This window comes from Paramisgurnus dabryanus, chromosome 1 (assembly GCF_030506205.2).
Source record: "Paramisgurnus dabryanus chromosome 1, PD_genome_1.1, whole genome shotgun sequence".
In the NCBI taxonomy this organism is placed as follows: Eukaryota; Metazoa; Chordata; class Actinopteri; order Cypriniformes; family Cobitidae; genus Paramisgurnus; species Paramisgurnus dabryanus.
In genome coordinates, this window is record NC_133337.1 from 16,319,260 (window position 1) to 16,332,779 (window position 13,520).

Sequence of the window (13,520 nt, forward strand, 5' to 3'; positions counted from 1 at the left end):
AAGGTCTGAACTTACTATAACCATTATTTTTAGATGCTTTAAAAAATATTTCCTATAGAATTATTTACATTTTTTAGATTATCACTATCAAAAATTATCATTACCGCAACATGATATTACATTAAATATGCATTTACAAACTCATGTTTCGGTAATGAGAACAAAAAGACAAAATTCAACTTTTATCTGAAGAGAAAAAATAATAACTGCTTATCTGGTAGCCATCTTGAGTGTCACACTCAATTATGTCCCTTCCAACAATAGTTTTTTTTTTTTTTGAAAATGTTAGTTCCTCGAGGGCTTAAACAATGATTGAAAATTGTTGCGGAGGATGAGAAAATTGGTCTTGGACACATTTATATTCCTTATTATTGTCTGTACATTTACCAATGTATTTTTTAGATTGTTAATTATAAATATTTCCATGTCAAAGAACACAAATCCAGTTATGGACACGTTGCGGTAATGAACATTTTCACCTTAAATGTGTAAAAAACAACAAAATTTGGTTTGTATGATGTCATTTGAAATGATGTGCAAAAGAGTACCTGAAGAGATGTTTTGTTTTGATATTCTTACTATGCATTTACTTTTTTTTATCACAATGTTTCATGACACCTCATAAGTCTAATTTCGCAACAATCCCCCATATGTTGCTTCTACCTAGCCAGCATGCTAATTTTTGTTTACGTAGGTAGCTTACTAGTGTTTGGTGACAATTTTGGACTAATTGTCTCTCTTTCTTCAAGCACAGGAAGTGCGTAAACTTCTTCTAACCTTAAATTATGATGGCAAATTCAGAAGCATGCTTGAGGGTAATGAAAAACATGTTCGCCACAGTTTACAGGGCAATAAATTTGCTACGCTTTGCCATCTTTGGCATTTAAAACTGTTACTGCCAAAAGAGTCGGATGCAACATGACCATGCACACTGTGATTCATTGATAGTGTGTGAGTTCGGATATGTTTGCATGTTTAAACAAATGAAATGATAGGCATACAAGAGGGGATTGCATGAATCAGACTGGTCTCTTTCAGGTCCCCTCTTTAAGGCCTGTTGGGGCAACATTCTGTTACAAAACATGGAAAACATGTTCAAGTCATGTCATTATCAAACAATAACTGTGTTGACTAACTTCCAATTTAACGTTCTGGCATTTTAAGTGTGTCTGCCAGGAAAAGGTGTTATTTTTTTATGCTTATATGATGGATGCCTGAGGTAGCCCTATCTTTGCGGTTTGGTTTCATTACAGGACAGATGTAGAGGTAGTAGTGACTTGTTTCCAACGCGAGCAAAGCTTTATTCAGAAATTGAATAATGAATAATGTTTTTACAGTAATGCATTCAGTTCTAATTTTACGTCTGTGTATTTTTCAGTCATGCCTTCACCGCAGCACTTTAATGGTCGTGCCATGGTGTCATGGAATGATCTTGATATCATCATTGCCATCCCCTGGTACATCAGTCTGATGTTTCGCACCAGAGAGACCGGCGGGACCGCAGTACTGATGCAGATCAATGCCGGGGACTCATCTCAGATCAACCTCCTGGTGAGTGTTTAAAAAAAGGCTAATACAGTTAGGAAGTGCTTTAAGTGATCGTTTCACATAGCTTTCTATTAAATATTTAAACATGGTGGACATTTTTTTGTAATTCTGTGTTTTCACAAATCTCAACTCAAAAGGGACGATGGAGCTGTTGATCTGAAAGAGAAAAAAGACATACTTTTTGTAGAATACTATTCATGCTTAAATTACGTTATGAATTGCATTCTTGTGCACAAAAACAAGCTTGAACAGTAACATTGTAGTAGCCAAAAAAGATAAAGCTTTTAATGCCCCATCAGATTAGATTAAACCATCAGAATTTGAGGTATGGTGCCAAAAGTTCAAAACACTAAACACAATGTATTTTCAAATATAATTTGGCAAAATAGCAAACCTTGGAGTATTAAATAACCTTTTTTTATTATATACAAAAGGTTTTATAATAATACACAAAAATACTTAGAAAAACAAAAAGATCAAAGCTAATAAAGGGTCAGTGACGTGACGTTAATTATTTTGTGTCCGTACAGTATGGTTCAATTAAATTTAAAAGGGTTACAAGTCAAAAATTTCTGGTTTTATTTCATTTTGAATGAATATTTGGGGGAAAACTGCAAAAATGTCAATTTGGTGTAAGTGGTCTGTGTCGGTTGGTGTAACAATTTTTTTTTAAATAAAAATATAAATAAATCATAAAAAAATGTGTAATAAAATATAATCATCTAGTTTAGTGTAATATAATTTTTTATACATTTTTTACATAATTTGTCAAAGATTATTTAGAAATTTTAAAAAGATGTCAGGATAAATATTACAAAAACGCATTACAATTTACATTTAAAAAATAACTAATAAAATTTTTATTTATTTTATTTGATGATTATGCTTACATGCCTTCAAGATGGATTAAATATTTAATATTTTTTATTCTTTGGTGCAATTGGCGGTTACACCATTTTATATTTTCAGGTTCATTCAGTCATAACTTTCATAAAAATAGTGCAAATGTAATTTTTTATTGCATAAAATGAACATAAATACACTATGTGCATTGAAAAAAACCTGATGCTTGTTTTTTTTAGATTTTTGAATTTCTCATCTTGCCAAACCGTTTTTGTCACTGACTGCAGATTAATTTGTTGTTAATATTTGTTAATCTTGTTTGTTATTTTTTGCCAAGCCGCCCTACATTCTTTTCAAAGCTGAGCCTCAGTTTATATTTCAAACCTGTGCAACATGAATATACAATTATTAATATTATTTTTAAAATATTTAAATAAAGAGGGAAGATGTCAGTTGTTTATTCATTAGTATTCATTAGTTCATTAGTATCACTTTTGGGCACTAGTTGCATAAAGATTGTTTTTGTCGTGAAATTGCTAGAGTATTTTATTGCAGTGACTCATGTAGTTTGCATCCCTTTTCTAACTTTTCCGAAGGTGAGGGACAAGTATGTGCGGTTTGAAGTGTCTCTGAGAGAGCAGCAGGTGGCTGTGCTGGATTTCCCAGAGTTCAGAGTAAACGACGGAGAATGGCACCACCTCCTAGTGGAGCTGAAGAGCAGCAAGGAAGGAAAAGACACAAAGTACATAGCACAGGTCGTCCTGGATTATGACATGTTCGTGGTACGTTCTGTGTTGCACTTCATCATTTACATTACATTTACATTTATTAATTCATCAGACAGTTTTATCCAAAGCAAATGAGGCGTACAACAATGCCAAACATCCTGTAGAGGCAGTATAGTAAGACATGCTGTAATACAAAGTATTAATACTGTACATTAATACATGATCTTTTCAAATAGTGCAGAAGCGCTAACAGAAAATATTAAATTGAGGAATATGGACTGTTGTTGAAAGCGGCACAAACCTGACCATAATCATACTTAAGTATAATAAAATAAATGGGTTTAAAATATTGACAACTGAGCTATCGGTATAATTGAAATCTTAATTGTTTCATAGTAAGGTTGATTTTGCAAGGAATTGCCCAGGTGATGAAAGGTGTGTGCTGAATCCTTGCATTCTTTTACAGAAGACAGCAGAGATTGGGAATGAATTACCTGGACTCAAGCTGAGGAGCTTGTTTACTGGTGGACTTCTGGGACAGAGCAACAGTGTCCAGCAGGGCTTTAAAGGATGCATGCAGGTGAGACCTGGAGAAAGATAATCCTAAGATTTTTTAAATGAAGTTTCCTGCAGAGATTTCACAATTGTATTTATGTTATACCCAGAATTCATAGCTTTATTAGTGGTGTTTGCTAAAGCAAGCATTACTTTTTTAAATTGGTCGTACTAAATATTAAAGGAAAACACCACAGTTTTCAATATTTTATTGTGTTCTTAACTCAGACGGATTTATACATACCTATCTTTTTTCAGTGCGTGCACTTAATCTTTGTATAGCGCGTTGTGAATGTGTTAGCACAGGGGTGCCCAACCCTACTCCTGGAGGGCTACCGTCCTGCAGACTTCAGTTTCAACCCAGCTCCAACACACCTGTCTGTAATTATCAAGCAACCCTGAACACATTGATTAGCTGCTTCAGCTGTGTTTGATTGGGGTTGGAGCTAAAATCTGCAGGACGGTAGCCGTCCAGAAACAGGGTTGGGCACCCCTGTGTTAGCATTTAGCCTAGCCCCATTCATTCCATAGGATCCAATCAGGGAAGATTAAGTGCGCGCATTAAAAAAAAATTGGTATATATTAATTCTTCAAAGTTGAGGTAAGAACATAGTAAAATATTACAAAAAAACGGTGTTTTCCTTTCAAGGGGTAGTTTACCCCAAAATTTAAATTCTGTTATCATTTACACATGGAAGTGAATGGTGCCCCAGATCTGCTTTGTTACAAACATTCTTCAAAATATCACAGAATATTCAGAATATAATTCAAATTATACAGGTTTGGAACAACTTGAGGTTAAGTTAATTATGACAGATTTTTTTTATTTTTGGTTGAACTATCCCTTTAAGGATTTGAATAAACATTATTAACTGAGTGTAAATAATAAATATTCCAGCAACATCCTGCACCGTTTGTGTTACGGACAAGTATTAAAATACCTTTTGCCAAAAGACCAAAAATTCCACAGACTTACCTTAAAAAAGACTTAAGCATTTGGGTTGGTGTCAAATATCACCCAGAACATCCTAGTTACCACATACAATAGCATCGCTTTGACAATTTCTAGCATTGACATTGTAAATTTTGCATGGTGTAGCAGCAGTCACTTAATGTAAACCATCGTCTTTTGGTGTAATTCTGTTTTGTTAAATCTGTGTTAGCCGTTTTCTCAGTGTTTTGTACGTGCTTCACAGGGCGTTCGGATGGGTGCCACAAACACAGCTAACATTAACATGCAGCAGGGGCAAAAGATCAACGTGGAGGACGGCTGCGATTTGACCGGCCCCTGCGATCCAAACATGTGCCCAGAGAACAGCCATTGTCTGGATGACTGGAACGCACACACCTGCACCTGTGACCCTGGTAATGACATCAGCAGTACATTTACAGGGTTTGTAAAGCTCTATTTTAGGTGAAGGCATTCATCTGATTTTTGTCTTGCTTGCTTGCTGTCGTTCACAGGTTTCTTTGGTAAAGACTGTGTTGATGCATGTCATCTGAACCCTTGTGAGCATTTGTCAACGTGCGTTCGGAAGCCAAGTTCCTCTCACGGTTACACATGCGAGTGCGGTCCGGACTATTATGGACAGTACTGTGAAAACAAGTAAGTCACTAATGTTGAACTTTTATGTTGGACCAGTCTGGTTAAAATAACTGCGGGTTAAGCTGGTGGGCTAGATGTCACTTAAAGGTTTAAGGTCACTTATTCTTTGCTACATTTATTCATTTTAAAAGAAAAATATTATTGTAAATTCATCAAACTCATCAAAACTATTAACTACTATTAATTACTAATTTTTTTTGTGTGTGTTTGCATGTAAAGTAGTTCTGCCCACTGATACACGTATACAAAATATCTACTTTGGTTTAAATCATATAGCTAAATCTCTACCACGTCACACAGTCCTGGCATTGCACTGTATGGTATATACCATTATACCGCCCAGCTCTTTTTGATAAGACGTCCCTGATATATTTGTTTGACACATATATCAGTTTTTCACTCCATTTTTAGATTAGCTAGCGTGACTTGGCTGTGGACAGTCTTTTGATTTACAACATTATGGAAATCATTTTCATTTCAATGGTGTGTGTTTGTGTCTGTGGGTGGGGTTGTTATTGTGTTGGCATTGCTCCACACAGCGAATCAAAACAACACAATGCACCCCGTCACATGCCCACACAAGCTCTCAGAAATATTACCTCCCCTTTCATTTTCATATTTAAGCTGATAAACCCTGAGATCAGCAATGAATTGCCTGCTTATTATGGCCACCCCTCTCTGTGCTTCCTCTCTCACTGACGGCCCTTTATTAAGTTAGGACACAAGTATGCCGTTGGCATCTGATGCACCATGCAGCCATGCACTTTTATTATGTGAAGAGAATGCATGTTTCCTGAATGGAAATGCATTGGGCATTCAATGGTCTAAAAGCGTGCATCTCTTAAGTTAATTTATTTATTTATTTTTTGTGTAAGGGCTGTGTTCAGTTTTATCAGGTTCCAAGTTCAGAAATCCAAATTGTGAAATTAAGCTGACTTAAAACAAAAGCTGAACATAGAAGATGATCCTCTGATGTGTTGTGTTATGACTTGTGCTGTGACACATAATGACACATGTAATTAATCTTTCATAGCTTGAAGCGTTCTTGTTAATGTACCTGCCTATGATGTTTCAGGCATAGCACTGCTAGACTTAAAGGTCTAGTTTAGAGCATGTTTACTCACAATACCTTATTTAAATCACCTGCTGTGAGGATTAAAAACAGGATCAATTATGTATTTACACACATTGGCCACCCAAGAAATGGGTGTCTGAACCTATTTACCTGGGTAGCACAAGTCTGTTTCTCACAGTTTTCTTATCTTCAGTGTTTTTAGCTCAGTCTTCCGTGTTCAGATCCATATGGCATTACAAATCCTCCCAGTGATTGATAAAGTTTGTTCTTGGTTGAAATACGCTGACAGATTTTCATGCTCCACTGAGATCAGCAGCCTACTTGAAAACCATTAAAAAAATTCACAGGCGAAGGTTGTTCTTTGTTTTTGTTTTTTTTTAATAGCTGACTCACCAGTGTCACGTTATTTAAGAAAACAAAAGGTACTTGTAGGTGAACCTGCATGTTTTATTACATTTTGCCTAAATTTAATTGTGATTTAGGGTGGAGAAACCGTGTCCTCGGGGTTGGTGGGGAAGCCCAATGTGTGGCCCCTGCAACTGTGATGTCAGCAAAGGCTTCAACTCTGACTGCAACAAGACCACGGGAGAATGTCGCTGCAAGGTGTGAATACTTTTTTTTTTTTTTAACAAAACAAATGTATCAAATCAGTCCTTTTTTGACTGTAATAAACGATTCTCAATGCAGGACAACTATTATCGACCAAAAGACAGTGACACCTGCTTCCCTTGTGACTGCTTTCATTTGGGTTCCAATTCGCGAACGTGCGACCCAGAGACGGGCAATTGCCCGTGCAAGGCAGGTGTGATCGGACGACAATGTAACCGCTGCGACAACCCCTTCGCTGAGGTGACCAACACGGGATGTGAGGGTACGTGCTGATTTAACCTACTGTATCCTACTTTGAGTTCACAAACAACAATTTAATACTAAGTGATTGTAGTTACATCGCCTGTCTTTATTGCCTTTCTTCAGTTGTGTATGAGCGTTGCCCGAGAGCCTTTGATGCTGGAATCTGGTGGCCCAAAACTAACTTTGGACGGCCAGTAGCCATTGATTGCCCCAAGGGATCTATTGGTAAGTGTTGCTGGAATATCTTTAATGGACTTGGAAGTTAGGAATGAAGATATGTCCATTTTGTGTAAGGTGCAGTGGCGGCTCATGACGGCTCTTCCGAGGGGCGCACGTGTTTTCAAAATTTGTAATTGTTGCGTCCATGTGCATCAAGTGTTTTGTCAAAATAAGTGCCTGCTGCACACGCGTCAAAACCGTTTATGATAAAAGAGACGCTCACGTTCACAAAATACACACAAGATACTCCCTTAACAGTAAACTCTGACTACGCATGAGATTATGCGAGTATCTGGCAAACGCAAGCGTCTCTTTTATCATAAACCCTTTAGACGCATCTGCAGCAGGCACTTATTTTGACAAGACACTTGATGCACACAGGTTCACTTGATGCGCTGAACACATATTTTGAAATTACGAGCCACATACACATGACGGGCTAAATACATGTTGTGACAAACTTGCATCGTGCGCCCTCGAAAAAAGGAGTCACCAGCCGCCACTGGTCAGGTGATACTGGATTTAAATTTCCAAGATGATAAAAAGGAAAAATCTTTTAAAAATCTTTCATTAAAGTGAAATCATAGGCTGAGAATTGTACAAATGCCAGTGTAATTGTGGTTATCTTTCGCTTGGAATTGCCGTACCCCATTGATGTTAGCCAGCCCTGTTAACAAAGAACTCTTATTGGCAGATCTTTGCAGTTAGCTTTTTCATTGGTCAGGTGATCGAATGTTAACAAGGCCTTGTCTCTAGGGGGAACTGGTAGAACAAAAAGCATTGTGGGGCTTGACTTGGCAGTGTTTGTAGTAAGAGACATTAACCCGGTGCTGGTGAATGACTTTTTTAAGGAAAGGGTGTGGAATGAGTTTTCTGTTTGAGAAACTCCCGTAACACTACTTTAAGGAAAAGTCTGGCAAACAACTCTTTCTTTAACCCTTTATTTAGGCACTGCCATCAGACACTGCAATGATGAGAAAGGCTGGTTGCCCCCTGAACTTTTCAACTGTACCACCATTACTTTTGCTCGACTCAAGAAAATGGTATGTCATTTTAATATCATTTTACTTTAAACAATTACAAATATACTTTGAAGAGGTTTATGAAAGAGCTCTCTTAATTTTTCTCTGCAGAATGAAGACTTGCATCGGAATGAATCCATGATGAATGGGCAGATATCGGAGGACATTGCTCACATGTTACAGAAAGCCACTGATCAAACCAGCTCTTTCTATGGGAATGATGTGAAAACCTCCTACCAGCTCGTTTCCAAGATTTTGCGCTATGAAAGCCAGCAGCAGGGTTTTAACCTGGCTGCCATGCGTGATACCAAATTCAACGAGGTGGGTTGTGGTCTTTTATTTTTATTGTTTTCACAGTATAATATCACAGTTAACAGTTATTATTAATGTCTGCATCACTTTCTTTGTACTTAGGTTTAGTGTTTTGAATGAGTGCTTAACTTATCCTATGCTGTATGTGCTTTTAGATATATTATCAGTTTAATTAAAGTAGGAGAGTTTTTTCTAAGTGATTAGACCTAGAGTTGTGAACAATTAAATAAGGAATAGAGATGCACGGATATAACATTTTTCCACACATAAAACACAGGGTTTTCAGATGTTTTTGCAAATAGGTGTAACTGTGGATCTTTTTGACCAGAGTTGTCATGTGTAACGCAAAGAAAAATCTTTTCTAATTTTTACTACATTGTTGTCACATAAATGTAGCCTAAGAGGAGGGCTTTTTTACTTAGGCCAGTAAACAGCCATCTACTGTAGCAACAATTCACCCTAGCAACCACCTGCCAACATCTTTTGAAACACCAAGCAATACCCTAGCAACCATTCAAAACACCTGAGCAATGTCATATCAACACACATGCAAGCACCACTCAAATTTCTGTTATAAAACAGAAAAATGTAGTTTTTAGTGATGTTTCTAACTACAGCAACAGTGGAATTTTGTGCAGCCCAAAATTGTGAGCTTTTAGCCCTGAGGTTTAGTGGATTAGTTTAAATAACACAGCATACAGTGATTGACGTCATGAGAACAAAAACGTCCGCGTTTAGAGCACATCTGGCAACATGAGCATACTTATTGTGATTTATGATTTTAGGATAAGGATGCATTTTAAGACCACATTCAAAAGGCTCATCTTGGCCCAAATTCAGCATTTTAATGGCTCTTAAATCTGTGTCTTAAATATATAAATGTTTCACTACGCAGAACATAGTGAAGGCTGGCAGTGCAATCCTGGATGCCAGTAATAAAGACCACTGGGATCAGATACAAAGAACAGAAGCGGGCACAGCACAACTGCTGAGAAACTTTGAGGACTACGCCGACACTGTAGCTCAAAACATGAGGAAGACCTACCTGAAACCCTTCATCATTGTCACAGAAAACATGAGTGAGTTCATGTTTATTTATTTTATTTTATATATAATAGATCAAGTTTAGTATTTAACATGATATTGCAAATAATTTAGTTTATATCTTAACATATTTACAAATTGATGTTTTATCTACTATTATTATTTTGTGCTTTAAAATTAAGTACAATTCCAACAGCATCTTCTGACTCTTTCATAGTTTTTGCGGTGGATTACCTGAATGCCACATATCCAGAAGAGACAAAAATTCCCCGTTTCCAGAAGAATGACCAGGAGTGCCCTAAAGACCTGAAGTCATCCATTCTCTTCCCAGAATTCAACTTCAAATCCCCAGTGAATAAAGGTATGAAATCAAATTAATGCAAAGACAATGAATTATAATTTACACACACACAACAAAGATGTTGAGGATGTTTTTATATACTAATGTTTTATTTAAAAAAAAAAATTATTAGCTTCTATTAGCCACTTTTTTATTAATTATTTATTTTTTATTTTTCCCACCTTATGGGCCCAAAAAATTGTTTAATAGAAAAATAGTGTGATTGAATTGCCATACGAAATATTTCTATCTCTATATCTCCATAACTACATGACTTTTCTTTATTCTCTAGTTTCTCCCACAGCTGATCCAGCAGCTCATCTTCATTTTGATGAAGAGCACAGTCATGCCGTGAGGAAGAGGTATACTGACAATCTTGCCCCATTTCCTGTGGCTGCAGTCATCATCTACAAAACACTAGGCCACCTCCTTCCAGAGCGCTATGACCCTGACCGCCGCAGCCTCAGGTACTAAATGCCATGAGCTTGGCCTCATTGAGGGCAACTATTTAAAGCTTGTCTAAATATTTAGTCCGCAGTCTTGACACATTAGATGGTAAACATCAAACAAGTAAAAGTGACCATTATTCCAACAGGCTGCCGAACCGTCCGGTCATTAACACACCCATCATAAGCGCAAAAGTGTACAGTGAAGGTGGGCCGATACACATGCCTCTCGAACACCCGATCACGCTGGACTACAACCTGCTGGAGACAGAGGAGAGATCCAAACCTGTGTGTGTGTACTGGAACCACTCTTTCACGTGAGTACCACCACCTTCAGACCCAAATGTATACAAAGTTCACTAATTGGACCATTTGTGGCAAACGTTAGAGTAGGAGTTTGTAATATGTTGGGTACATTAATTGTAGGGTTAAGAAGCATTATTTTCTTCATTATGAAATTAATAAAAACTTTTTCTTTATATAAAATTGAACTTTAATTTATGTTTAAAGAAATAATCACTTTCCCAACAAGCCCCAGGCTGTATTGCACTGAATGTGCAGATAATGACAATAAATTTTAAGCATGCTGTGCAAGTTTCAACCTATTTTTTGTGTTATTGTGTATTCGTGATTCTTTGGCAAGAAGGGGGAGTTCCAAACCCACACCATTATTTTAAAGGGAATGTTGTGTCTATGACTAACTCTAGTGTGGTATCTATTCATATCAGTGTTGGAGGGAAGGGTGGATGGTCATCCAAAGGCTGTGACCTCGTCTTCAGAAACTACACCCACATCAGCTGCCAGTGCAATCACATGACCAGCTTTGCCATCCTTATGGACATCTCCAAGAGAGAGGTACTGTGCTTAAGTCAACCTAGTGAAGAAAAAAAACTGCTGTTTCTATAAGACTTAAAGACCAGTGTTGGGGGTAACGCATTACAAGTAATGTGCATTACGTAATAATATTACTTTTCTAAAGTAACGAGTAAAGTAACGCATTACTTTATAAATGTACACATTCATTTTAGGTTACTTTTTTAAAAAATAATGCAAGTTACTTTTCAGTTTAATTAATTCAATTTAAAAATAAAATAATGTACTGAATTAAACTGAACATAATAACGTAGAATTACGCGCACTGTGTACCTGAACGGGAACAATTTGAGTCAGAAACAGAGATGGCAGGCCAGACATTTTTGCGATCATAAAAAACACCTGCAAGGCCTGAAAGAGATCAAGCCTTTTGCCATATTAAACTATGTTATTACCTCAACTTAGACGAATTAATACATATCTATCTTTTTTCAATTCGTGCACTGTACAGCGCGTCGTGAATGTGTTAGCATTTAGCCTAGCCCCATTCATTCCGCATCTTTAGGTTGCCGTCATCACAATCATGTTTTGAGTTTTACTTTTCTTTTTTTTCTGTTCTGATGTCTTGTTTCGCCACATTCTCATTTCTGTGGACCCTCTCTTGCTCTTTCCCCCAGCACGGTGATGTTCTTCCCTTGAAGATCGTCACTTACACCACAGTCTCTGCCTCTCTGCTGGCACTTCTGATTACCTTCATCCTTCTGGCCATCCTGCATAAACTACGGTCAAATCTGCTCAGCATCCACAAGAACCTGGTGGCCGCCCTTTTCTTCTCCGAACTCGTCTTCCTCATCGGAATCAATCAGACGGACAACCTGGTGAGAAACTCTTCTTTAAAGTATTACCATTTTAAACCTATACCGTTTAAAGGGGAATCATAGGAAAGTGAAAATGAAATCAGAACACCACACAGAAGTGGCTTTTATCAAGTGAATGTTTAAATGTCAAATGTGGTTTGTGTCTTCTCACTAAGCCCTCATTGAGATGTTTTACTTTTCAATTTTTAGCACTTTACGGAAATTTTGATTCCTAGCCTCAAAGTCTTTAATGAATAGCTGGATATACCATAAGGATATGCAGCTTTGAGGTTGACATCTGGTTTTGGATAATGCACCACTAGAGGAGAAAAAGTTATAATAAATCAATTTTAGGTGTGGTTTAATGCACAAACTCATACTAACTGTTTCTGCTGTGTCTTTGACTGTATGGGACTTAGTGGATTATAATCAGATTACTGCATTCTGTTTGTATATTTCAGATTTCTGTACAAATTTGGTTCATTTGACTTTAGTTGTGCCAACAGTAGTTTAATCTCATAAATACCAGATATCAAGTATTGCAAGTATTTATAAATAGGTTTAATGACTGGGAATTTAGTTTGGTTTTGGCTTTCCGCGTTTCCTATGAGATTTTCCCATAACGGCATTCTGTAACAAAATTCATGTTAGATCTAGATAAACTGTTTAGGTCTATCTGTAAGTGAAAACAAATCAGTGTTAAAATCTTGTACATATGCATTTCAATGTCTTTGCTGTAAATTTTGAGGTGAATTTCTAGAGACGTGGACATTTCTTGAGCCACGCACTTGTTTCAGTTGTCCTCCTGAATGTTAACGGTTTCTCCATCTCTGCAGTTCGTGTGTACGGTGATAGCCATACTACTGCACTACTTCTACATGTGCACGTTTGCCTGGACGTTTGTGGAGGGTTTGCACATATACCGTATGCTTACAGAGGTCAGGAACATCAACCACGGCCACATGCGCTTCTACTACGCCATAGGCTGGGGGATTCCTGCCATTATTACAGGTTTGAAACGCACACGCAAACATTCTCTAAATCTCGAACAAATTATTTATAGATACTGATATGTGTACACCGGTGTACACAACATAAACCTGTTTTATCCAACACAGTCATACAGTTTTATATGAGGTTGCTTATGAATTTCACAAACACAGCACCACTAATAAAACATTGGTGTTGCCTTTTAACCACACACCACATACACACCCATGTTCTCGTGCTTGGGCTCGCCCCTCCTTTAATTGCTGTGTG

General features: G+C 37.2%; 1 protein-coding gene across 8 annotated transcripts in view; it reads left to right on the forward strand.

The window, feature by feature from the left end:
- celsr1a (cadherin EGF LAG seven-pass G-type receptor 1a) overlaps positions 1-13,520 on the forward strand; it is a 97,131-nt gene that overhangs the window by 76,395 nt on the left and 7,216 nt on the right. For all 8 annotated transcript variants that reach the window (XM_065269234.2, XM_065269235.2, XM_065269236.2 and 5 more), the window contains 17 exons: positions 1,379-1,551; positions 2,988-3,173; positions 3,586-3,699; positions 4,871-5,039; positions 5,139-5,280; positions 6,838-6,958; positions 7,043-7,226; positions 7,331-7,432; positions 8,375-8,469; positions 8,560-8,769; positions 9,656-9,839; positions 10,022-10,165; positions 10,437-10,611; positions 10,740-10,907; positions 11,319-11,445; positions 12,081-12,281; positions 13,097-13,271. In XM_065269234.2, coding sequence (XP_065125306.2) covers positions 1,379-1,551; positions 2,988-3,173; positions 3,586-3,699; positions 4,871-5,039; positions 5,139-5,280; positions 6,838-6,958; positions 7,043-7,226; positions 7,331-7,432; positions 8,375-8,469; positions 8,560-8,769; positions 9,656-9,839; positions 10,022-10,165; positions 10,437-10,611; positions 10,740-10,907; positions 11,319-11,445; positions 12,081-12,281; positions 13,097-13,271 — 2,670 coding nt within the window. The remainder of the gene's footprint in view (positions 1-1,378; positions 1,552-2,987; positions 3,174-3,585; positions 3,700-4,870; positions 5,040-5,138; positions 5,281-6,837; positions 6,959-7,042; positions 7,227-7,330; positions 7,433-8,374; positions 8,470-8,559; positions 8,770-9,655; positions 9,840-10,021; positions 10,166-10,436; positions 10,612-10,739; positions 10,908-11,318; positions 11,446-12,080; positions 12,282-13,096; positions 13,272-13,520) is intronic.